Below are 24,060 nucleotides of genomic sequence, written 5' to 3' on the forward strand. Positions count from 1 at the left end.
CTCGTTACCAGTTTGTCTTAGTTTCCTCTGTGTTCTAACATTCCAGCAATCTCCGGACGGACTCCAGACTGCTGCTTGTCAACTTTGTCAAAACATCCAGAGGATCATTACTCTTAAAGGTACATGGCAACCTAAACTTTCTGCTTCATTTTGACATTCTCTGTCTCTTTTTCAAGAAAGGCTCAATACTCACTACTTCACTCACCTGTTGAAAAGTGTATAGAAGAGCATGCTTTATACATTACATATGATACAGTTCATGTAATTTAATTTAATTTAATCTTATTGCTTTTTGTGTGTTCATCTAACATGCAAGGTGAGGACTTTTAATGTAACCTGTTATGAAATTTGAAATTGTGTTTTCCTGGCAAATTGTATCCTTCCCAGGTTCATTTTTTGCTTTTTGAGGAAGGATGAAACTCATCTTTGTTCTTCTGGTCATCCTTCCCTTGACCTTTGCCTCAGAGGAAAGGGATATTACGGTCGACAACGGAGGTGTCTGGGGCGGCTGGGGTGAGATGGAGATGTGTCCCCACTCTTATCGTGCTTTTGGCTTCAGTCTTAAGGTGAGTGCTTTGTTGAGACTCAATGAAATCCAAATAAAAAACTAAACAAAATACATATAAAAAAAAAACCCAAGTTGTTGTGTACTGAACCCAACAATTATAAGCTCATGTAAGTAAGAAAAATATGTATGATTTTGAGTTAATTACTGTATGATTTAAAGTATACTTGTATTATCTGAAGTGTGATTGAGTTCATACATTTCAGCAAAAGACTGACATTAAAGTAAATGCTAAACTTAGTTGTATGTAAGAAGTCATCAGAGGCAGCTGAAAGGACTAGCAGGTCGTTGTGGTTGATCACCTACTTAGGCCCAATCCCATTTCTCATCTCTACCGCTACCCTTACCCCTACCCCTTCGCCTTCGCTTTTTCAAACGGAGCGGTAGCGGAAGGGGTTGAAACGCTAGCCCTTCGAATTGGGATAGCACTTCAACAATTACGTACGTCATCAGTACGAAGCGTTGGCTGTTACGTTACCGGAGAGCGACAGCTGTCACTCACCAGACATAAACAAACATGGCGCCTGCAGCTGTTATTTACACAATGCAACATTTCATCAAACAAGTTTTAAAATCATGAATTACAAAGAAAATACTTTCATTTGTGTGATGCTTTCCCTGCTGTTTCCGACATTTTTAAATGGACTCGCGCGATGTTTGTTCTTTAATGATCACGGGTTCGCAATGCATTGAGGGAAATCAGTCTACCCCTCCGTTTGAAGTGTGCCCTCGGAAAATCTCCGTTTGGAGCGGTAGAAAGCGCTTCCCCTTCCCCTACCCCTCTGTCTTAACGTGAATTGGGACAGCCCTACCGCTCCACATGAACGCGCAAAACGGAGGGGAAGGGGAAAGACGAAGGGGTAGCGGGAGAAATGGGATTCAGCCTTTGTGTCAGTACAGTCCGCATTTCTAATCCAATACACTCTTTGGGAAATTCAGCTAATTGTTCCCCACGGTCCTCTACTGGTCTGTTTTGTATGTGTTCAAAACAACGCTGTTGTTCATACGCAGTCCTGTCTTTCCAAACAAAGTTGCTTGGAATTCCAGCTAACATAAAGTTTGACGTTCAAAATCCCAACGGTTTTGTTAAGAGAAAAAAACAATGTCGGAGGCTGGATGACCTGCACATTCATGACATCATGTTACCTCTCTTGACTGCTTCCACCATTGCCTTTTTGTTTGTTTTGGTTGCTCCATAAGGTGGAAGGATCTCAAGGCAAGAGAGATGATACTGCACTCAATGGGATCCGACTCCTGTGTCGACACACAGAAAACCATAACCTCCAGTACCCCATAAATTCAGCCGACGGAGGGTAAATTCATAATCTCTACTCATTTTCATTTGAGGCTATCATCTGATAATCAAATATAATTTCTTTAAATAATGTCTTGTGTATTTTAAAGATGGGGGAGTTTGACCCCTTACCAGGATTGTGGCTCCGCATATCTTGTGTCCTTCACTCTCCGTGTGGAAGGTCACCAAGGACGAGGAGATGACACCGCTGCCAACAACATCCAGTTCAGCTGCAGCAATGGAAGGGTTCTGACTGGTGCTGGCATGCCCTGGGGTGACTGGGGTGGGTGGAGTGGTCAGTGCTCTGAGGGTATCTGTGGCTTAATGACCCGGGTGGAGAGACCACAGGGCAAGGGAGATGACACTGCCCTGAATGATGTCAAATTTAGATGCTGTTAGTTCTGTTTTAAAGATCAATAGTAGGTGCCTTCTCTCCATTGGCTGTCTGACTGGGACTACAGTAAAATGCTATTAATTATTGTTTCTATCATCATCTTCAATTCTATCAATAAAGAGTCTGAAGCATTACCCACACTGATGTACACTGCATTGCATTTGTAACTGATCACACACAGACACACACACACAGACACACACATACACCAAATCCTCTGCATGTGGGTCAAGGCTAGTGCTCTGGTCTAGGCTGGTCCTTTTAGGCTTCTGGCTACTGCTCCATCTCTAGTTATGTGAGGGAGACTAAACACCTTTAAAAACAGACTAAACCAAATACAAAAAACCCACATGTCATTGTGTTCTGAACCCAACAATATAAGATTGTGTAGTTAAGAAAAATATATATGCTGTTGAACTCATTGTTATGTGATTTAAAGGATTATAGCGATATCACAGAGTCAGGTGTATGTTTGGCTTTCTTGCAGTTTATTGAGAACAGGCACACACACCCAGAGACTGATACAAAATGGCAAATGGCGAGAGCGTCTACATGCAGACACGTTGATGGAGTTTCATCAGATCTTGACCCTATTGATAAATTATGTAAATTTCAGTTTTTCTTATAATAAGTGTGTAATGGCTTCCTATATCCTGCTGGATGACTTGATGAGAGATGAAGTGGTTGTATGATTTCTGGAGTAAACCATAGGTACTGGGGATACAATGGATGCTTGTCTCTGTTGCTCCATTTGCTTCAAGCACTGTTGGTGGCCTCTTTGCAGAAAGTCATTATGGAGTCATTAGGACACCTGAGGAGGTTACTTGCTTTGTTGCAGGTTGCGTGATGAAACTTCAATACTGATTCAAACTGAAAAAGTAATTCTGATTAAGTTGCTCAATGTCACTAGTCAAGTAATTGTGTCCATGCAGAGTGAACTTGCCGATCTCAAGACTGCAGAAAATCTAGATCAGGTAGAGCTGATTGATAAATTCCTTAGTGCAATGCTGAATGAAGTACAATTGATTGACATTGAAACAGAAACAGACAGGTCACAAAGCCCTGGATTGGCATTGTCACACTCCTCAGTGTCATTTCACTCAGAAATAGTTGACCAAACCAAACTCCCTGGTACTTCTGTTCTCCCTGAAGTGTTTATCAAAAGGATTTCCCCTCTTCTGACGCATACTTTTGTTGACATGGATGCTCATTCATTGTCTCCTCCTGAATGTGCAAATGAAACCATCAGTAGTGTGTTGGACACCATTTTAGAATTGGAAAAACTTGTACCCATCACTGGAAGTCTGGAGAAATTGATCACTGAAACACAAATAGGTCAATATTCCTGTGATATTGCAGATCGAGTACATAAGACACTAAAAGGTTATCATGGTCTCCAGACCATTTCCGTGCCAGTTGGAAAGAGTCTTTCAGATTCTATTCTGTGCAAATTACCATCTAGAGCTGAGGGAAAGAATGAATTTCCATCAGGCTTCATTTACATTTATGTAGAGGAGGCTGTGAAGCGACTACTCCTGTCATGTTTGTTCCCCTCAGCATGTTCTGACAATCAAGAACTTTTACAGAATAATCTAGAGACCTCAAAATCATCACCTGAGGTGTGGAAGTACAATGAACGTACTCACCCAAGTGATGACCAACGAAGTCATGGTGGCACTCTCCACAGAGTTAAAGGGAAATGATGCTTCTGACTTGAAGGAATTAGTTAAGGGGGATCAGAAACTCTTAGACAAACACACAGGACACTAAACCTTCATCATCCACCACTAACTCAAACAGTCTGCTCCCTCGTACTTTTGACGAACATAAAGATTTGATGCAAAATTGTCAGTGTAAAGGAGTCACCAGTTCATGTCACTTACGTCTGTTAGAGTCCAACCAGAATGACTATGCCTCCTTGGTCTGAAGAAAGTCAATAGCTTACACCAGGACATTGGTACCCACCAGGATGGACTTCCAGATAATGTGCTGGATATGTCCATAGACTTGATCCAGAAGATTCTGTCTGAGCTCGATACAGCGTTTGGCATCACAGATGATGAAACCTATCCTCAGGATGTGAATTTTCACCAGATTTACAAAAACATTTAGAAGGAACTTACTCGAAGGTTTGGGTCTGAAGATGTGCTCCGTTCTGCCCTTGAATCACAAGATCTATCTTTTGAAACATCACTGGTAAAAACACTTAAAAAAGAGATAACAAAGACCTGTAGCCAAACCAGCATAAGACCCTCTACACACCTCCCTGCAATTCAAGCTGCAGTTGGACAAGACCAGGGAAAGAAAAAGTCCAAGAACAAAATGTTTCCAGTTTGGCTGAAGATGCCAACAATCAAATCGAAGGTGGAGTATCATGCATATAATTTAGCTCATGGAGTTTTGTACTGTCATACAGCCATACTGTATATACAGTACCTTGCGTAAGTATTCACCCCCTTGGATGTTTTACCCTTTTATGGCTTTTATAAATCAGTCATGGTCAATATAAGTTGGCTTTTTGGACAAAAAAATTCACAAAATAGCTCTCTTTAATGTCAAAGTGAAAATATATTTCTACACAGTTATGTAAATTAAATACAAATATGTAATGAAAATAAGTGATTGCATAAGTATTCACCCCCTTTATCACCCCCTTTATATAGACTGACCTAATTCAACAGAGGTCCAGCCAATTGGTGCTAGAAGTCTCACAATTAGTGATATGGGGATCAGTGTGCAGTAAATGTGTCTCAAGTGATTGTAGTATAACGACACCTGTGTCTGGAAGGTCTATTCACTGGTCAGTATTCAGTAATCAGTATTCCTGGCTACTGTTACAACATGAAGACCACAGATCACCCTAAGAAACTCAGAGAAAAGGTTATTGAAAAGTACAGGTCAGGGGAAGGATACAAAAAAATGTCCAAGGCACTTAACATCCCCTGAAATTCTGTTCAATCCATCATCAAGAAATGGAAGGAATATGGCACATGTGTAAATCTGCCTAGATTAGGCCGTCCTTACAAACTGAGTGACCATGCAAGAAGGAAACTAGTAAGAGAGGCCACCAAGACACCTATGACTACTCTGAAAAAGTTTCAAGCTTCAGCAGCTGGTATGGGAGAGACTCTGCATACCACCACTGTTGCCTTGGTTCTTCACCAATCAAAGCTTCATTGAAGAGAGCCACTGTTGAAAAAATGCTCCACTTTGGTCTCATCAAACCACAGAACCTTCTTCCACTTGACCATGGAGACTTCCACATGCCTTTTGGCGAACTGTAGTCGATCCTTTTTTTCAACAGTGGCTCTCTTCCATAAAGCTTAGATTGGTGAAGAACCAAGGCAACAGTGGTGGTATGCAGAGTTTCTCCAATCTCAACTGCTGAAGCTTGAAACTTCTTCAGAGTAGTCATAGGTCTATTGGTGGCCTATCTTACTAGTCTCCTTCTTGAACGGCCCCTCAGTTTGTGAGGACGGCCTGATCTAGGCAGATTTACACATGTGCCACAATCCATCCATTTCTTGATGATGGATTTAACAGAATTCCAGGGGATGTTTAGTGCCTTGGACATTTTTTTGTATCCTTCCCCTGACTTATACTTTTCAACAACCTTTTCTCTGAGTTGCTTAGAGTTATCTTGGGTCTTAATGGTTTAACAATAGCCAGCAATACTGATTACTGAATACTGACCAGTGAATGGACCTTCCAGACACAGGTGTCGTTATACTACAATCACTTGAGACACATTTACTGCACACTGATCCCCATATCACTAATTGTGAGACTTCTAGCACCAATTGGCTGGACCTCTGTTGAATTAGGTGAGTCTATATAAAGGGGGTGATAAAGGGGGTGAATACTTATGCAAGCACTTATTTTCATTACATATTTGTATTTAATTTACATAACTGTGTAGAAATATATTTTCACTTTGACATTAAAGAGAGCTATTTTGTGAATTTTTTTGTCCAAAAAGCCAACTTATATTGACCATGACTGATTTATAAAAGCCATAAAAGGGTAAAACATCCAAGGGGGTGAATACTTACGCAAGGTACTGTACACTACAAGATGAACTGTACCCAGTTGTAGGGTATATCTTTCAGCCATACTGTCTATACACTACAACCAGTTGTAGGGTATATCCTTTAGTTACTATAATTGTGTTCTTTAGAAATCAAAGAGAGGATCACAGAGTCTCCTCAAGCCTGAACTCTCCTGTTGCAAACACCAGTACTCTCCTGTTGCAAACACCAGTATAGCATTCATCTTTATTATAGGCCCACCTTTTCGTTACCATGGAGAAATGTGTTCAAATACTTGTTGCATTCCCTGGAGAGGAGTTTGATTAGCTGCTAATTAATTTATCATGAGCCTTTGAGAGCCTTTTCAACAGTGGCTCTCTTCCATGAAGCTTTGATTGGTGAAGAACCCAGGCAACAGTTGTTGTATGCATAGTTTCTCCAAGACCAGCTGCTGAAGCTTGAAACTTCTTCAGAGTAGTCATAGGTGTCTCTCTTACTAGTCTCCTTCTTGCACGGTCACTCAGCTTGTGAGGACGGCCTGATCTAGGCAGATTTACATATGTGCCATATTCCTTCCATTTCTTGATGGTGGATTGAACAGAATTTCAGGGGATGTTAAGTGCCTTGGAAATATTTTGGTTTCCTTCCCCTGACCTATACTTTTCAAGAACCTTTTTCTCTGCATTTCTTAGAGTGATCTTTGGTCTTCATGGTGTAACAGTAGCCAGGAATACTGATTACTGAATACTGACCAGTGGATGGACCTTCCAGACACAGGTGTCGTTATACTACAATCACTTGAGACACATTCACTGCACACTGTTCCCCGTTTTACTAATTGTGAGACTTCTAGCACTAATTGGCTGGACCTCTGTTGAATTAGGTCAGTCTATTTAAAGGGGGTGAATACTTATGCAATCACTTATTTTCATTACATATTTTTATTTAATTTACATAACTGTGTAGAAATCTGTTTTCACTTTGACATTAAAGAGGGCTATTTTGTGAATTTGTTTGTCCAAAAAGCCAACTTATATTGACCATGACTGATTTATAAAAGCAATAAAAGGGTAAAACATCCAAGGGGGTGAATACTTATGCAAGTCACTGTATATGGCACTGGATCGAATAAAGGAATACTGCACATTGGGTATTCCAGTATTTAAGGGCTGAGAGGTTATAGTATGGATATAACATACGTTTCATTCATCAACAAAAAGAAAAGTTAGGTCCGAAGGGGAGATCACCAGTAAATTTACAAACAGTTATTTAAACAGTTTTGGATCAATACATCACTCATCCCAGGCATGTGCAAATCCATAAAATGAAACACACACTCACACCCACACACACTCACCTTGGTGGACCTTTTCATGGCGACGAAGCTTACCAGATGTAGCCAGTCGTCTGCCACATCCCTCAAAACCACACCTGAGGAAGCAGTGGAGAAGATCAAATAATGACTGCCACGCTCAACTGAATGACAAAGAATCACATGCATTGTGGTGTATGCAGTCTGAGGATTGGCCACTGAAAATGTAATTGATGGTCTGCAAAAAACTGCACACCGACATACGAAACACACAGACGGTCACACACACACACACACACACACACACACACACACAGACGGTCACACACACACACACACACACACACACACACACAGTCAGTCACTCACAGGTAAGGCAGGGACTGAGTGTTCCGACTTGTGGGACTGTTCTTGTGGAACTCTTGACCGCAGCCCTCAAATAAACACTGTAACATTTGTCAAAATATGACAGTTGTCTGTGAAATATAGAAATACATTCATATGTAAATAACAAATATATACATCAACATACTTCCATACATACTAAACAAATGTCATATGAACACATACAGCTATCATGAAAACACATACATTACTCACATGCATCCCAACCATATCACCTTGTATTTAAAAGCACTCGCACACACATATTGTAGAATTTTGTACAGTAGACCTTGTTAAAAGTGTACTTGCAGCACATTCAAAACACACACTAAACAACGTATTCATAGGACATATGTGCTTGCTCATTCCTGACCATAAAAGCATCTATCTATAAATCCAGGAATCTCTGTGTGTCTGTCTGTCTGTCTAGGGCGTATCTCCCTGACGGTAGTTCCGTTAGTTATGAGATTTCGCATGTAGCTTACGCATGTCATGAACCTGTGCATCCTTGATTTTGAAGATTTTTGAATTTATAGTTCGCGAGATATTTGTATTTTACCGTTTCCCGTAGGAAACAATGGGTTATCGTTTCCCGTCCCGTCGGCACTATGGGTAGTGACGTCACAATCAAACAATATACGTGTAGTAACTATCCTGCCTTGACTCAAAGTTCAGAATACCGTTGGATAGAGGAGGTGAGGTCCGCATTCAAATTCTTCTTTTGCTCAGGTAATCTTAAGACAGTGATTGATTTGATCTATTCGTTTATTTTTAAGCTTCTTTCTATTAAGTTTCAAAGTAATGTAGCTTACGCATGTCATGAACCTGTGCATCCTTGATTTTGAAGATTTTTGAATTCATAGTTCGCGAGATATTTGTATTTTAACGTTTGCCGTAGCCTATGGTGCAAACCCATGTCACCGTTGTAGCGGTGTAGTACTCCACTCTTGCGTTGTGATTTTGATTGGCACCCAGCCTTTTATTCATACACTCTGACAGGTTTAATGAACACAGAGCAAAGGCGATCACACACAGTATCTTCCGAATGACAGCCTCTCCCAGCCAGGGTAAATGCAGACTGAGGTTTATAATATTGCAATAATGAGAAAACAAAGTACAAACGAATTACAAAAGATACATCAGGACACTTTTTTGTGAATGATGTCATAGTCATAGAACAGTCGTCGTCATAGATGTTACCCCCTACGGGCACTGCACTAGTCTATCTATAAATCCAGAAATCTCTGTGTGTCAGTCTGTCCGTCTAGGGCGTATCTCCCTGACGGTAGTTATGTTAGTTATGAGATTTTGCATGTAGCTTACGCATGTCACGAACCTGTGCATCCTTGATTTTGAAGATTTTTGAATTCATAGTTCGCGAGATATTTGTATTTTACCGTTTGCCGTGCATTGAAATGCATTGGGTTTAGCGATGCGATTTCTAAACCCAATGCATTTCAACGGGAGCCAATCCATTGTGACGTAGACCAGCGATTTGGGCGTAAAGCATTCTATAGTGTAGGCTATTCATGAGGAACACACACTTCGATGAACACACACTTCGACGTCTGGAGTAGGCCTGCTCATCTGTAAGTAAATTTTACCTGTTTACGTTAATTGCTGTGAAATTAGCTAGCCTATTGACGCGCATCGAACTGATTAATTTTGAAAGTTGCATAGGGACGTATTCTTTGAAAGTTAGGGACCTATGTTTTATGGAATGGAATGACCCCCATTCACCCCTCCCCCCTAAAACCTGAAGGTCACTAATAGCCTACCTACTTACAAAAATGTCTCTTACCTGTTTTCGTTGCTTTATGGGTACTGTAGTAATTCAGAGAAAGAGGGGCGGACCCGCGCGACGTGAATGATGTTAAAGTCATAGAACAGTCGTGTGGTTAGCCTAGAGCCTAGACCACTGACCATGAGTTCATTCATCTACTGACGCAATGAGAGAGGTTTTCCGATGTATTAGTGTCCGATGTATATGTTGTAATTCGTGTGTATTTTGTTTTCTCATTATTGCAATATTATAAACCTCAGTCTGCATTTACCCTGGCTGGGAGAGGCTGTCATTCCGAAGATACTGTGTGTGATCGCCTTTGCTCTGTGTTCATTAAACCTGTCAGAGTGTATGAATAAACGGCTGGGTGCCAATCAAATCACAACGCAAGAGTGGAGTACTACACCGCTACAAATGGTAGCTTATATTGATAAGCCTTGGAGGCTTTCAGATTGTCCATTGCTTTCCCATCTGTTGCTATGGAGTCCACGAAAATATGCGCAAATCTCGCTGTAAATTATGTTGGGCCACGTCGTCATGTTATCCTCCCAGTTCTGCACTGAATCCGGGTGGGGGATAGTAACGCCATCTCCAGTCAGAGTATTTAAACTGTGTTCCCATTGTAAGGACTAGGGATGAGAACCGATAAGATTTTAACGATTCCGGTTCCTTATCGATTCCTGCTTATCGAACCGATTCCTTATCGATTCTCTTAACGATTCTTATAATTTGTTAAGGGGCGAAAAAAGAGCACAAACGGGTTTTTTACATTAATGTTCTTTTATATAAATTTCTAGAATGTTTACATACACATTTAAATAAAACTTACATAACTTAAATAAAATGTGTTCTGTTCAATATAAACGTTCATACAAATAACAATGCTCCTTCCTTACAGAAGACGTAGGTACTAACTGCAGCCTGTAACGATGACAGACTAGCAGCCTCTGAGCCCGTCTGATTTAGAACCTCATCATCAGCTTAATTGGATGGAAATGGAGATTATTTATAGAGCGAACGCTGGTTTGCACAATGAAAAAAATGGCACTAACAAAATCGCTGAATTTTCTGATCTGACATACAGCCCTTGTTATTGAGGTAAAGGACTGTATATTTTCTTGTAGGTTGCTTGGTTGTATTGCTAATAGCGAACTATTATGCCAAACGCTTCTAATAGCAATGTAGAGTCCACTACAAACACAATAACGTACTAAAACATAATTACTTGTATCATGTACAAACTAGGCACTCAGTATATTTAACACTTAGCTATTGCTGCCACTGAATTGGCTACGAGAAACTTATCCATATCGAACTGTCAAACTGAGGGAGCTGCACGCGTTGCTTGCTTATTAACGGAGTCTTTTGTACAGCCTAACCCTACCCTAGGACCAACAGAGGGGAGGCAAGCACTGCCCCTGCCTCTAGCCAACGGTTGAAAATAGAAGATTATACAGTTAAGCTAGCCTAGTTATGTAAGTTATATATAATATATGACAATGTCCAACATCGCCCATTCTGTTAAGCAATTCAATGCTAAGTTTAGTTATGGTTAACACGAAAACGCAAACGTTTGCCAATAACACACGAGTAACACCGTTATGACTTTTTGAGGAGTTTACCTTGGCAAGTAAGGGATGAAGCGCCGACGTTAGTTGAGCTGCTGCTGGCATCGAAAACATGACATTCTTGTAATTTTATACCATGTGTGCTCAAGTGCTTATTCATGGTAGATGTACTTCCTCCCTTTGAGGAAATACATTTTTTACAGAGGTTACAAGTGACCGTGTTCGCATCCGTTCGGGTGAAATAAAGCCACACTTTAGATTGCTTCTGTCGAGTTGCCATTTCTGCTGCGTTCTGACTTTATTTTAAGAGTTTGCGCATGCGCAAACGGCACATAGACCCGTTAACAGACCACTGATCTCAAAAAGAAACTGGATAGCGCATCATAATGGTTTGGGTCCGCGATAATTGACGCTCGAGCAATTTAACCGTCGCCATTTTAAAGGGACCACTTTGACACCGGCTATACATAGACAGCAATGGGTATAAACGGGACACAATGTTGCGCTTTCGGCTGCAACAAGCGAAAAAAAAAAGAAAATACTGCAGAACGACAACAGAAGTGCAAGTGAGGGCTGCGAAGACGAAGAATCCCAAAAAAAGAGTCAATTTCCACGTACTTTCCACTCGTAAGTAAATTAGGCTATTCCTGTAGGCTATTTTTTTTAAATCAGCGTGCGTGATGCTCAATAGATTTACCTAGCCTGAGCGAAATAATTCCAAAAATAAAAGAAAAGACTATAATGTCTGAATATAAAGCCAAATTAAAGTGTTTTCCGATTTGACCATGACTACAGTGCATGCAGGCTATGTAGTGTATGTATTTTTCATTTTTCTAAACGTTAGGCTATACTTTTTAAAATATTGGGCCATTATGATATGTCTTTAAACTGGCTTGCACCTGTGCTCACTGATCTCAAAAAGAGATCAGTGCCTGTGCTTCACTGACACCTGTGCCAAAATCCAAGGAACCTCTGCTCTCTTTCCCTCTCAATTGTACTGTAACTGAAGACACCTTTCAGTGTGTATTTTCATGTTCTGGTTTGCAAATATCCATTAAACTTGTGTTTATAAATACAGTTATTGAATTTGAGTCATTTAAATACTACAGGTTTCCATTTGATCCAGAAAGAAAAAAACTGTGGTTGGTCAATATGCGCAGGGAAAACTGGAATCCAAGTGCCCACTCAAGGATTTGCTCAGACCATTTTGCTGAGGCACATATGTCACAGGTTCAGATATACTGGGTAGGGTGACCAGATTTGAGTTGGTGAAAAAGAGGACACTTCAGCGGTGACGGTCGGGGGGAGGGGGGGGGGGTTGGTAATTACGACAGGCCCTCGTGCATGCTATTATCAAGGGCCCTAGTGCACGTTATTTACTAGTTAAGAGGCGCGCACACACACACACACATTAGGCATATACACTATATAATAGTTAAACTTTCCTATGTTGTAATTATGTATAATCCATTGTGTCATCTCTCCTTTTGCAAAAGATAAAGCAACAACAAACTCTGATAGCTGGCCTCCCTCTCATTAATATCTTAATATTAAAGGCACCCAGTGCAACTTTATATCTTTATATACCCCGCAAACAGGGAACGTCCCCAGGACGTTAACAGGACATTCGCAAGGTCCCCAATCGTCCCCAATTGGTCCCCGCCACAACGTTCGCTAGAGGACGTTACCAGAACGTTTTTGACGTTCGTAGCAAGTCTACGTTTGGTCCTTCTGTGACGTTCGCATGAGTCTTAAATCGGACTTTTAGGGAACCTTATAAATTGGTCTGTCAGCACACCTCCCCAGGACGTCATTTAAAAACGTCCCCATAACCTTTACCTGCAGGTCCTCTGCGTAACGTTCGCATGAGCCTTAAAACGGACTATTAAGGAACGTTATAATTTGGTCACTTAGCACACGTCCCCAGGACGTCATTTAAAAACGTCCCGTAACCTTTACCTGCAGGTCCTCTGCGTGACGTTCGCATGAGCCTTAAAACGGACTATTAAGGAACGTTATAATTTGGTCACTCAGCACACGTCCCCAGGACGTCATTTAAAAACGTCCCGTAACCTTTACCTGCAGGTCCTCTGCGTGACGTTCGCATGAGCCTTAAAACGGACTATTAAGGAATGTTATAATTTGGTCACTCAGCACACGTCCCCAGGACGTCATTTAATGACGTCCCGTAACCTTTACCTGCAGGTCCTCTGCGTGACGTTCGCATGAGCCTTAAAACGGACTATTAAGGAACGTTATAATTTGGTCACTCAGCACACGTCGTAACCTTTACCTGCTGGTCCTCTGCGTGACGTTCGCATGAGCCTTAAAACGGACTATTAAGGAACGTTATAATTTGGTAACTCAGCACACATCCCCAGGACGTCATTTAAAAACGTCCCATAACCTTTACCTGCAGGTCCTCTGCGTGACGTTCGCATGAGCCTTAAAACGGACTTTTAGGGACCGTTCTTATTTGGTCCTCTGATGGTCCTCTCTGAACCAGAAGTTCCGCTAGAGAAAAATGATTTTCATTTGCCCGACATTTTAATGATAAGCCGGCCAAATATCTAGCCTATTTCTGCTTCTAAATTAGCCCATTGAAGAAAACTGACGGCCTGCATAGCTTAAATAATAACATAATCAGGTAGTTTAGAATGCAACATGTTTATTTTCCTAAGTTTACAATGGGAAACAAAAACATTTATGTCTGATGCGCGTCAATAAGTGGCCTTTAAGCGCAACCTGCTGTGGCGTTAAAATGAGCGCCGCAACATGGTCATTGCTCTGTTCAATGAGAGCAGAGATTCTTAAATTATTCGACCCTCTTGTGAATCCTTTGCACATTTTACTGTGACTATCAATTACCTCGTACCTGAGCCAAGAGAACTTGTCACTCCATAACGACATAAACGCCCGACATTTCAGCTTTTTCTTTGGTGATGCTGTTCGAACATCTAGGGCTTCAGGTATTCAGTGTTTGGAAATTTCACTTTCTACATGAACTTGCTCAGTTCATTGTTGATAATTCATAATTTTGAACTACGTTCACAGCTCCAATTTTCAATATGAGGCGAGTGCTATAATTTTTCAAAATCTCTGTCTGCAATACCGCTCTCGGCTCTTCCGCGCGCTCACGCACGGTAATAAAAGGAAACGCGCAACACTGCAGGTATTACAGGTTCATCCTCGTCAGAAGGTTTACCCTCATCAGATGTTTTTGGCCTCTGAAAAAAAGCTTTTAAGGCTAGTCTGCTTGGCCATGTTGGATCCTTCTCACTCAGTTCGCTCCTCGTTTGAAACCGAGGGTTTGCGCTTTAAAATGCAGCATATGCGTGTTGTTAAATAACTTTCTAACGGCAGATTAGCCTGTTCCTTTTAAACATAATAAGGGCAGTGCACGTTTGCTTTATAGGCCTTACGTAATATTAGGATTGTTGTCAAAATTGTGTTTGCGAGACGGGATTTTTAAAGAAATTCCAATCAGACAATTTGACCGGTGAGCTCTTCGTTCTGTTGCACCATCTTTGAAGGCCTGTGGAAAGCTCAATATGTTAAAGCTAGACACTTGGTCACTTTCCTATGTATGCATTGTGTTGGAATCATGCAGACATTACATTTATAGCACAGATCAGTACAGAAGCATTCATATTTATTTTATTTCATCATTCTTAGTTTGGCTAGTTATTCTGCCTCCCTGCCCGCACGTCCGTGATGTGCCATGGATGTTAATTTAAAAAGGAATCATTACGGAAAACCCTCAATGCGTAGTGACTGAGATTGCTACAATATGCTTTTCCTCAAACCCTCGGAAAAAAAGACTAAGTTTGTTGGCTGTCTCACACTGTGATAAACCTGTTAAAGTGGCACTATAGTAATCAGACAGTGTTAGGACAGTAGGTAGCGATATCGTTTAGTAATAGGAAGGTTTACGGTTCAATTCCCATGCCCGCAATCAAGTTTGTAATCGTGTGTGTCTGTGTCTATGCATATCATATGAAATGTGTAATATAAATGAACTTGAACTTGTGTGTGTGTGCGCACTGTAAGCAAAATGACGGCTCCGAGATCTATTATTACTTTATTTTCTTCATTTAGCTCAGCAAAAACGGTCGTGCCTGCTCGGCCGCGGTGCATCCTTGAATAACGTACCCAGGACGTCTAAAATAGGTTTTGTAGATGTCACCACAATGCCCTCAGGACGTTCTTGCAACTTCCTGCAGAACGTCCCCAGGACCTATAGAAACACGTTCCCCAGACGTAACCACAATTCCCTCGGGAGGTGCTTGCAACGTCCTGCATAACGTCCCCAGGACCTATAGAAAACGTTTCCCAGCTGTCACCGCAACGTCCTCGGGACGGTCTTGGAACGTCGTGCAAAACGTCCTAAAGTTGTCACGGGAACCATACACATTTACGTTTTTAGAACGTTCAGAGAGACCATTACGGGACGTCTAGGGGACGTCATTTTGCTTACAGGGTAAACATTCAATGAAAAATAAACATTCAATTTCTAGTCTTTTTTACACGTAGTAAGTTTCAATAACTCCATACCATTACATATCGACATTCAAGGAGCAAAGATGAGACGTCGTTGTGTGGTGAGAGAACTGATAGAAAATCGTAAACAACAACAATCGCCGGTGGGGAGAATTATTTACTTCGGCTATTGTATTGGGAAAGTAGACATGTAAAAAAGAAAGATATCAACAATAGCACTCTGACACACTAACGTAAACAAACGGTCAAAGTGCTGAAAGGTTCTTTAAAAACACTTATGAAAGGCACGATTTGTTGCGGCGGCACAGCAGCTTTACCAACATCTGAAAAACACATACAATGAAACAGGCGCTCGGCGGCGACCTATCATTCAGGGCCTGTTTTGGAGCAGATTGCCTAGCAGTCCGTAGTCTCCCAATTTGCCAAGATGCTGATTGTGGATTATCATTCCCTAAAATCCACCTTCGGTAAGGTGTGCAGTGCACTGCTCTGCTATTGTTTCTGACATCTGTGACAGTGGCAACAGCCGAGTGATCTTTTTCCAAATTGAAACTCAAAAAGACCTACCTGAGGGGCCGCATGGAGCAGGAGAGGCTGAATTGTCGTGCTATCCTTTCCATTGAAAAAGAATATCATGAATCACCACCTTTATGTTTGAAAGGTGCTTGCCTGTGTACTTTGCCTCGAGGTCTTGACGTTTAGATTGTGCGTCTAAATTAGATCGTCTCGTCACATGATCAAATAGAGACTTGACATTGGACAACAAAATATTACCCACAAATCATTGCATATCTGTATATGACAACAATACCAATGAAAATAAGAAATCATTAATTTAATTGAATAGTTTTTTTAATAGTTTCCATAGTTTATGTAGGATAAGCATATAATTGTGTTATAGATTGCTACTGACTATTTCCTTTCAACAAAATAATACCCACCATGACCGAGATAGGTTAGCCATTCCGAGGGTATATATAGCATATGGTACATTCGGATACTTATATAGCCAATCATTGATTGCTGGTGTGTTCCTAACACTCGGTCACTTTGAGTTAACTACTACAAAGAGACACTAATCAAAATCCCGGACAATTTGGGAATCCCTGCCGGACGCCTTTTTTAGGTCTCAAAAAGAGGACATGTCCGGGAAAAAGAGGACGTCTGGTCACCCTAATACTGGGCCTTTCCTTTAGCAGTCATTACACTGTATTAAATAACGATCTTTTGGCTGTGAAGCACCCCTCCCCAACATACAGTCACGGATGCAGCAGTAGAGAAAATACAAGTCTTTATTTTTAATAATGGCTAATAAGGGATCCTCGCGAGACGTCACGTCCCTACTCTTGGCTTCTCCGAAGGCAGTGTTCCTCGGCCCTCTGCTTCCAACTTTCCTCTGCAGCTCACGGCACTCCTCCGAGAATCTGTAACAAACAACAGCAAAGCCAGCGTGGGGGAACTTCCAACACTCTGTCCTCTCTTCCCTTTTATGCTCATGCTCGCTATCTCTACCAATCACCAATCCTGCGTGAATCATGTAATCAGTCAATTCAGCTGGATGATTTACCGAAAGTGCTTGTCCCGCTCCACTTAATTTGCGATTGCTTACTAATGTTTACATGTGTGGTGGCTGGTGCGGCAGAGTAATTTGCATTGACGCTGCAGTTTTTGTTTCTTTTTGAGATCAGTGTAACAGACCCGGTTATGAATTTGGCTAACGATTCCAAAGATTCGGCTCATTGGGAACCGGTTCTCAACAAGACCCGGTTCTCGGTTCCCATCCCTAGTAAGGACATTATTAGCTTACGATCTGTCTGAGAGTGGGCTGTCAAAGCTAGCACCATCGAAGTCATACAGTACAGTACATATACATTCAATAAAATTAACCTACATTTGAGTCCAACTGCATGACCATTCTTACCCTACACTAACCCTTACAATAAAGAAGTGATCCTATTTCAACCATAACTATTATTTTAAATAATTTCTTTCTTTATGACATTTAGTTTATAGTTTAGACAGCAACTTCGACATCTATATTCAACTGCATCCACTACATAATCTCAAACTTTATTTGTTGGTATATCTCCAAAAAGGCTATACAACATTAAAACATTTCTTATTGAAAAGGAAACATGCATCACAATAATACTTCAGTGTAACCTGTACCTATGTGGAGTGCAAATATGTCTTGCTATTACACTACCCAACAGCTACACCTACGTCTGCTAACACTACAGAATGCATAATTCCTACGGGCACTGCACTAGTCTCCATAAACAGACAAGCTTTCCTCACTCTTGCACACAAATGCACACGTACCTTATAAGTTGGTTTGGCTTGTGTTTACGGGACATGTGCTTTTTTCAAGTTGTATTTGCTTGTGAAGGCCTCTGTGCAGTCTGACTCCCGTGTGTGTGTGTGAGTTTGTGTGTGTGTGTGTGTGTGTGTGAAGGGAAGAAGGGGGAGTAAAAGGGCACAGTTTAATGACTCCTGAATGCAGGAATACAAAAACAAGTTCCCATTCCCCTCAGTGTAATAACGAGTCACCTTCTTCCTCACTGAATCTGCCAGTGGCTAGAAAAGGCCACTGGGGCTCAAACATTTTACTTACTTCAAACTTATAAACGCAGCCTGAAGTTCAGTTTTGAAAAAGGCAGTTGACATTGACTTTGTGGTATATCTATAAAACACACCACGACTTTAGAGCACCCTAAGATGAGATGCATCTCTACCATAACTCTATAGTGTGTAATTTAGGCCTAGCATCTGAAAACTTGACTTCCTGCAATGACACATATCGGCTACACACCAACCTGAAAGGCTTCTCCTCGCTATGGCTTAGATGATGTCGGGCAAGCTTATATTTGGTGACAAAACCTTTCCCACATCCGTCATGGTCACACTAAAACGGTCTTTGTTCATAACCACAAATAGCCAAATTACAGGAGACGAAAGAAACCACCAATCTGTCCTTAAAAACAGTTAGCTATCGTAAAATGTCTGAGGCTGTGGGGTCTGGAGGTGTAGCCTACATGTAGGGATGGGAACCGAGAACCGGGTCTTGTTGAGAACCGGTTCCCAATGATAAAAGATAGGCCACCAATAGACCTATGACTACTCTGAAGAAGTTTCAAGCTTCAGCAGTTGAGATTGGAGAAACTCTGCATACCACCACTGTTGCCTTGGTTCTTCACCAATCTAAGCTTTATGGAAGAGAGCCACTGTTGAAAAAAAGGATCGACTACAGTTCGCCAAAAGGCATGTGGAAGTCTCCATGGTCAAGTGGAAGAAGGTTCTGTGGTTTGATGAGACCAAAGTGGAGCATTTTTTCAACAGTGGCTCTCTTCAATGAAGCTTTGATTGGTGAAGAACCAAGGCAACAGTGGTTGTATGCAGAGTCTCTCCCATACCAGCTGCTGAAGCTTGAAACTTCTTCAGAGTAGTCATAGGTGTCTTGGTGGCCTCTCTTACTAGTTTCCTTCTTGCATGGTCACTCAGTTTGTAAGGACGGCCTGATCTAGGCAGATTTACACATTTGCCATATTCCTTCCATTTCTTGATGATGGATTTAACAGAATTCCAGGGGATGTTAAGTGCCTTGGACATTTTTTTGTATCCTTCCCCTGACCTGTACTTTTCAATAACCTTTTCTCTGAGTTTCTTAGGGTGATCTGTGGTCTTCATGTTGTAACAGTAGCCAGGAATACTGATTACTGAATACTGACCAGTGAATAGACCTTCCAGACACAGGTGTCGTTATACTACAATCACTTGAGACACATTTACTGCACACTGATCCCCATATCACTAATTGTGAGACTTCTAGCACCAATTGGCTGGACCTCTGTTGAATTAGGTCAGTCTATATAAAGGGGGTGATAAAGGGGGTGAATACTTATGCAATCACTTATTTTCATTACATATTTGTATTTAATTTAAATAAGTGAAATATATTTTCACTTTGACATTAAAGAGAGCTATTTTGTGAATTTTTTTGTCCAAAAAGCCAACTTATATTGACCATGACTGATTTATAAAAGCCATAAAAGGGTAAAACATCCAAGGGGGTGAATACTTACGCAAGGTACTGTATATAAAAGAACATTAATGTAAAAAAACCCGTTTGTGCTCTTTTTTCGCCCCTTACCAAATTATAAGAATCGTTAAGAGAATCGATAAGGAATCGGTTCGATAAGCAGGAATCGATAAGGAACCGGAATCGTTAAAATCTTATCGGTTCTCATCCCTACCTACATGACATTTAGACATTCTGGGAATAAAGCTAAAGAGTTATTGCAAAACAAGTCTTCCCATTTAACATCAGCCCTCTTCCATAATAACGTTACCGATGAACAAATCCTTCACATCTTTAGCTTGCAAGCAAGCTAATGCTCTTAATAATATACAGTTCCTACCTCTCCAGTATGTTTGCAAAGATTAGCCTCTAGTTTCCATGCTTTGTTGTATGCTGCATGACAGTCCGGGAACGAACATATACGTTAGTACTTTCTTGTCCCTTTTTTCATCCATGCTGTCAAACTAGGTCTGTTTTGCCCTTCAGATAACATACTCGTGTTTCACCCGCGTGTTTACCGACCAACGCCATACTGTATTGGTGGGCAGGAACAAGGAGGGACGAAACAGTCAATCACGTAACACTGTTTCGTGAGGTTGTTAAATGATTGGTGCAAACTGGTCTGCGCTTTTTCTTAAAATAGAGTTATTACTATCATCCTAATGGCCGTAGAACCAGAACAGTTACAAGAGGTTTCACACAGTGTATTGTGTCCTGGTCGATGTGCGTTGGTACAGTTCTGGTGGTCCATTGGACTGTGTAGCCTAGATTTGCTAGACGTAGGCACCTGCTGGAGCTTCCCATCGGCTCTTCCAGCTACAGCTGGCTGCCGCACTCACTGTGCTCTTGATGTAGCCTACATTTGATTCTGAAACAATTGCTTGAAATAAACAGCTAGGCGTCACACAATTGACACAATTCTGTGTCTTGGTCGATCTATAGAGTTCGTACAGCTAGGGTTTCATTCTGACCTGTTTAGCCTTTATTGTGCAAGGTGTGTGATGGTTGTGTGCTCAAATCAATATCAATATTTCCAACCAGTCCAAGTGGCCCATTGGATGGTGTTGCGCAGATTTCTAATATGTTGGAACGCTGTAACGACTTTACAATTCACCGCAAATACGTCACAATCGAACAATAAACACGTAGTAATCTTAAATGATCCTGCTTAAACTCAGAAAAGTCCAGAATAGCGTTGGATACGATCAGGAGCGGCCACATCTTTTCACAGATTGTTCTCAGTGAATAGATTTTCGAATCTGACACAAACTTCTGGTCAGGTAATCTTACATTAGTGGCTCATTTTATTTCACTGTTTATTTTTTGTATTTTAAGCATCATTATAGCTTAAAGTATAGATTGAGATTATTTCTTTCTGCTGACAATTACTTTAGATATAAGATAGGTGTGTATAAATTGGTTGTTAGGGTGTTGCTAAGAAGTTGTCATGGTAACGTCTCTGGTAGAAAGACTGAGATTGGTACTCATTCTGGGCCCTGTACAAAATGGTTGCTAGGGTGTTGCCATGGCATTACAAGTGGCTACTATGGTGCATCAGGTGGTTGCTAGAGTGTTGCTAAGGTGTACTATATGAGGTCATGCTAGATCAGGGCCATTCCAGAGTTAGCTACGTGTCTGTCAGGCTGTTACTAGGCGGTTTCTATGGTGGACATGATGGATGATCTGACAAGCACTTTATCCCAGGCTGGACCCCTAGCTAGAGGACTTGCAAAGCAAAAGCAACATGTCAACATCAACCATAAAAACAACCTCAAATATCATAGCAACACCCTACCAAAGACACACCATCTATCTATAAATCCAGGAATCTCTGTGTGTCTGTCAGTCTGTCAGTCTGTCAGTCTAGGGCGTATCTCACTGACGGTAGTTACGTTAGTTATGAGATTTCGCATGTAGCTTACGCATGTCATGAACCTGTGCATCCTTGATTTTGAAGATTTTTGAATGTATAGTTTGCGAGATATTTGTATTTTACCGTTTCCCGTAGGGACTAATGGGTTATCGTTTCCCATCCCGTCGGCACTATGGGTAGTGACGTCACAATCAAACAATACACGCGTAGTAACTATCCTGCCTTCACTCAAAGTTCAGAATAGCTTTGGATACTTTAAGGAGGTCCACATTCAAATTCTTCTTTGTGAACAGATACAGACTTTTGCTCAGGTAATCTTAAGACAGTGATTGATTTGATCTATTCGTTTATTTTTAAGCTTCTTTATATTAAGTTTCAAAGTAATGTAGCTTACGCATGTCATGAACCTGTGCATCCTTGATTTTGAAGATTTTTGAATTCATAGTTTGCGAGATATTTGTATTTTACCGTTTGCCGTACGGTGCAAACCCATGTCACCGTTGTAGCGGTGTAGTAGCCTACTCCACTCTTGCGTTGTGATTTTGATTGGCACCCAGCCTTTTATTCATACACTCTGACAGGTTTAATGAACACAGAGCAAAGGCGATCACACACAGTAGCCTATCTTCCGAATGACAGCCTCTCCCACCCAGGGTAAATGCAGACTGAGGTTTATAATATCTATCTATAAATCCAGGAATCTCTGTGTGGGTGTCAGTCTTTCTAGGGCGTATCTCCCTGACGGTAGTTCCGTTAGTTATGAGATTTTCGCTGTAAGTTATGTCGGGCCACGTCGTCATGTTATCCTCCCAGTTCTGCACTGAACAACAGCTAGCCTACACCTACGTCTGCTAACACTACAGAATGCATAATTCCTACGGGCACTGCACTAGTTGCAATAATGAGAAAACAAAGTACAAACGAATTACAACAGAAACATCAGGACACTTTTTTGTGAATGATGTCATAGTCATAGAACAGTCGTCGTCATAGAAATGTTACCCCCTATGGGCACTGCACTAGTCTATCTATAAATCCAGGAACCTCTGTGTGTCTGTCTGTCTGTCTAGGGCGTATCTCCCTGACGGTAGTTCCGTTAGTTATGAGATTTCGCATGTAGCTTATGCATGTCATGAACCTGTGCATCCTTGATTTTGAAGATTTTTGAATTCATAGTTTTCGAGATATTTGTATTTTACCGTTTCCCGTAGCAAACAATGGGTTATCGTCTCCCGTCCCGTCGGCACTATGGGTAGTGACGTCACAATCAAACGCGTAGCGTTATTAAACTATCCTGCCTTCACTCAAAGTTCAGAATAGCGTTGGATATGATACAGATATGATACAGGAGGATATGGATATGATACAGGAGGTTCGCATTCAAATTCTTCTTGGTGAACAGATACAGACTTTTGCTCAGGTAATCTTAAGACAGTGATTGATTTTATCTATTCGTTTATTTTTAAGCTTCTTTATATTAAGTTTCAAAGTAATGTTGGTTGTACAGTCATCTAACAGACAGGGAATAGTAATCCATCAAAAATATTCATATTGTTTATTAGTATACCGTTTGCCGTGCATTGAAATGCATTGGGTTTAGCGACGCGGTTTCTAAACCCAATGCAATTCAACGGGAGCCAATACATTGTGACATAGACCAGCGATTTGGGCGTAAAATGTCCTATAGTGTGTAGGCTACTCATGAGGAACACACACTTCGATGAACACACACTTCGACGTCTGGAGTAGGCCTGCTCGTCTGTAAGTAGATTGAACCTGTTCACGTTAATTGCTGTGAAATTAGCTAGCCTACTGACATGCATCAAACGTGCACTGTGCACTGACTTCGGGTGGGGGATAGTAACGGCACCCAGCCTTTTATTCATACACTCTGACAGGTTTAATGAACACAGAGCAAAGGCGATCACACACAGTAGCCTATCTTCCGAATGACAGCCTCTCCCACCCAGGGTAAATGCAGACTGAGGTTTATAATATCTATCTATAAATCCAGGAATCTCTGTGTGGGTGTCAGTCTGTCTAGGGCGTATCTCCCTGACGGTAGTTCCGTTAGTTATGAGATTTTGCATGTAGCTTACGCATGTCATGAACCTGTGCATCCTTGATTTTGAAGATTTTTGAATTTATAGTTTTCGAGATATTTGTATTTTACCGTTTCCCGTAGGAAACAATGGGTTATCGTCTCCCGTCCCGTCGGCACTATGGGTAGTGAGTGACGTCACAATCATTGTTATTAGCGTTATTAAACTATCCTGCCTTC

At 41.2% G+C, this 24,060-nt stretch overlaps 1 protein-coding gene across 1 annotated transcript; it reads left to right on the top strand.

Moving 5' to 3' along the window:
* Positions 1-413: 413 nt before the first annotated feature.
* On the top strand, positions 414-2,258 carry LOC308362014 (vitelline membrane outer layer protein 1-like; the record flags this gene model as incomplete). Its single annotated transcript, XM_080834504.1, has 3 exons — positions 414-566; positions 1,766-1,878; positions 1,970-2,258. The coding sequence occupies 3 exons, from the start codon at positions 414-416 to the stop codon at positions 2,256-2,258; spliced, it is 555 nt and encodes a 184-aa protein (XP_080690630.1).
* Positions 2,259-24,060: the final 21,802 nt, after the last annotated feature.

This window comes from Sprattus sprattus (assembly GCF_963457725.1).
Source record: "Sprattus sprattus genome assembly, chromosome: 3".
Taxonomy (NCBI): domain Eukaryota; kingdom Metazoa; phylum Chordata; class Actinopteri; order Clupeiformes; family Clupeidae; genus Sprattus; species Sprattus sprattus.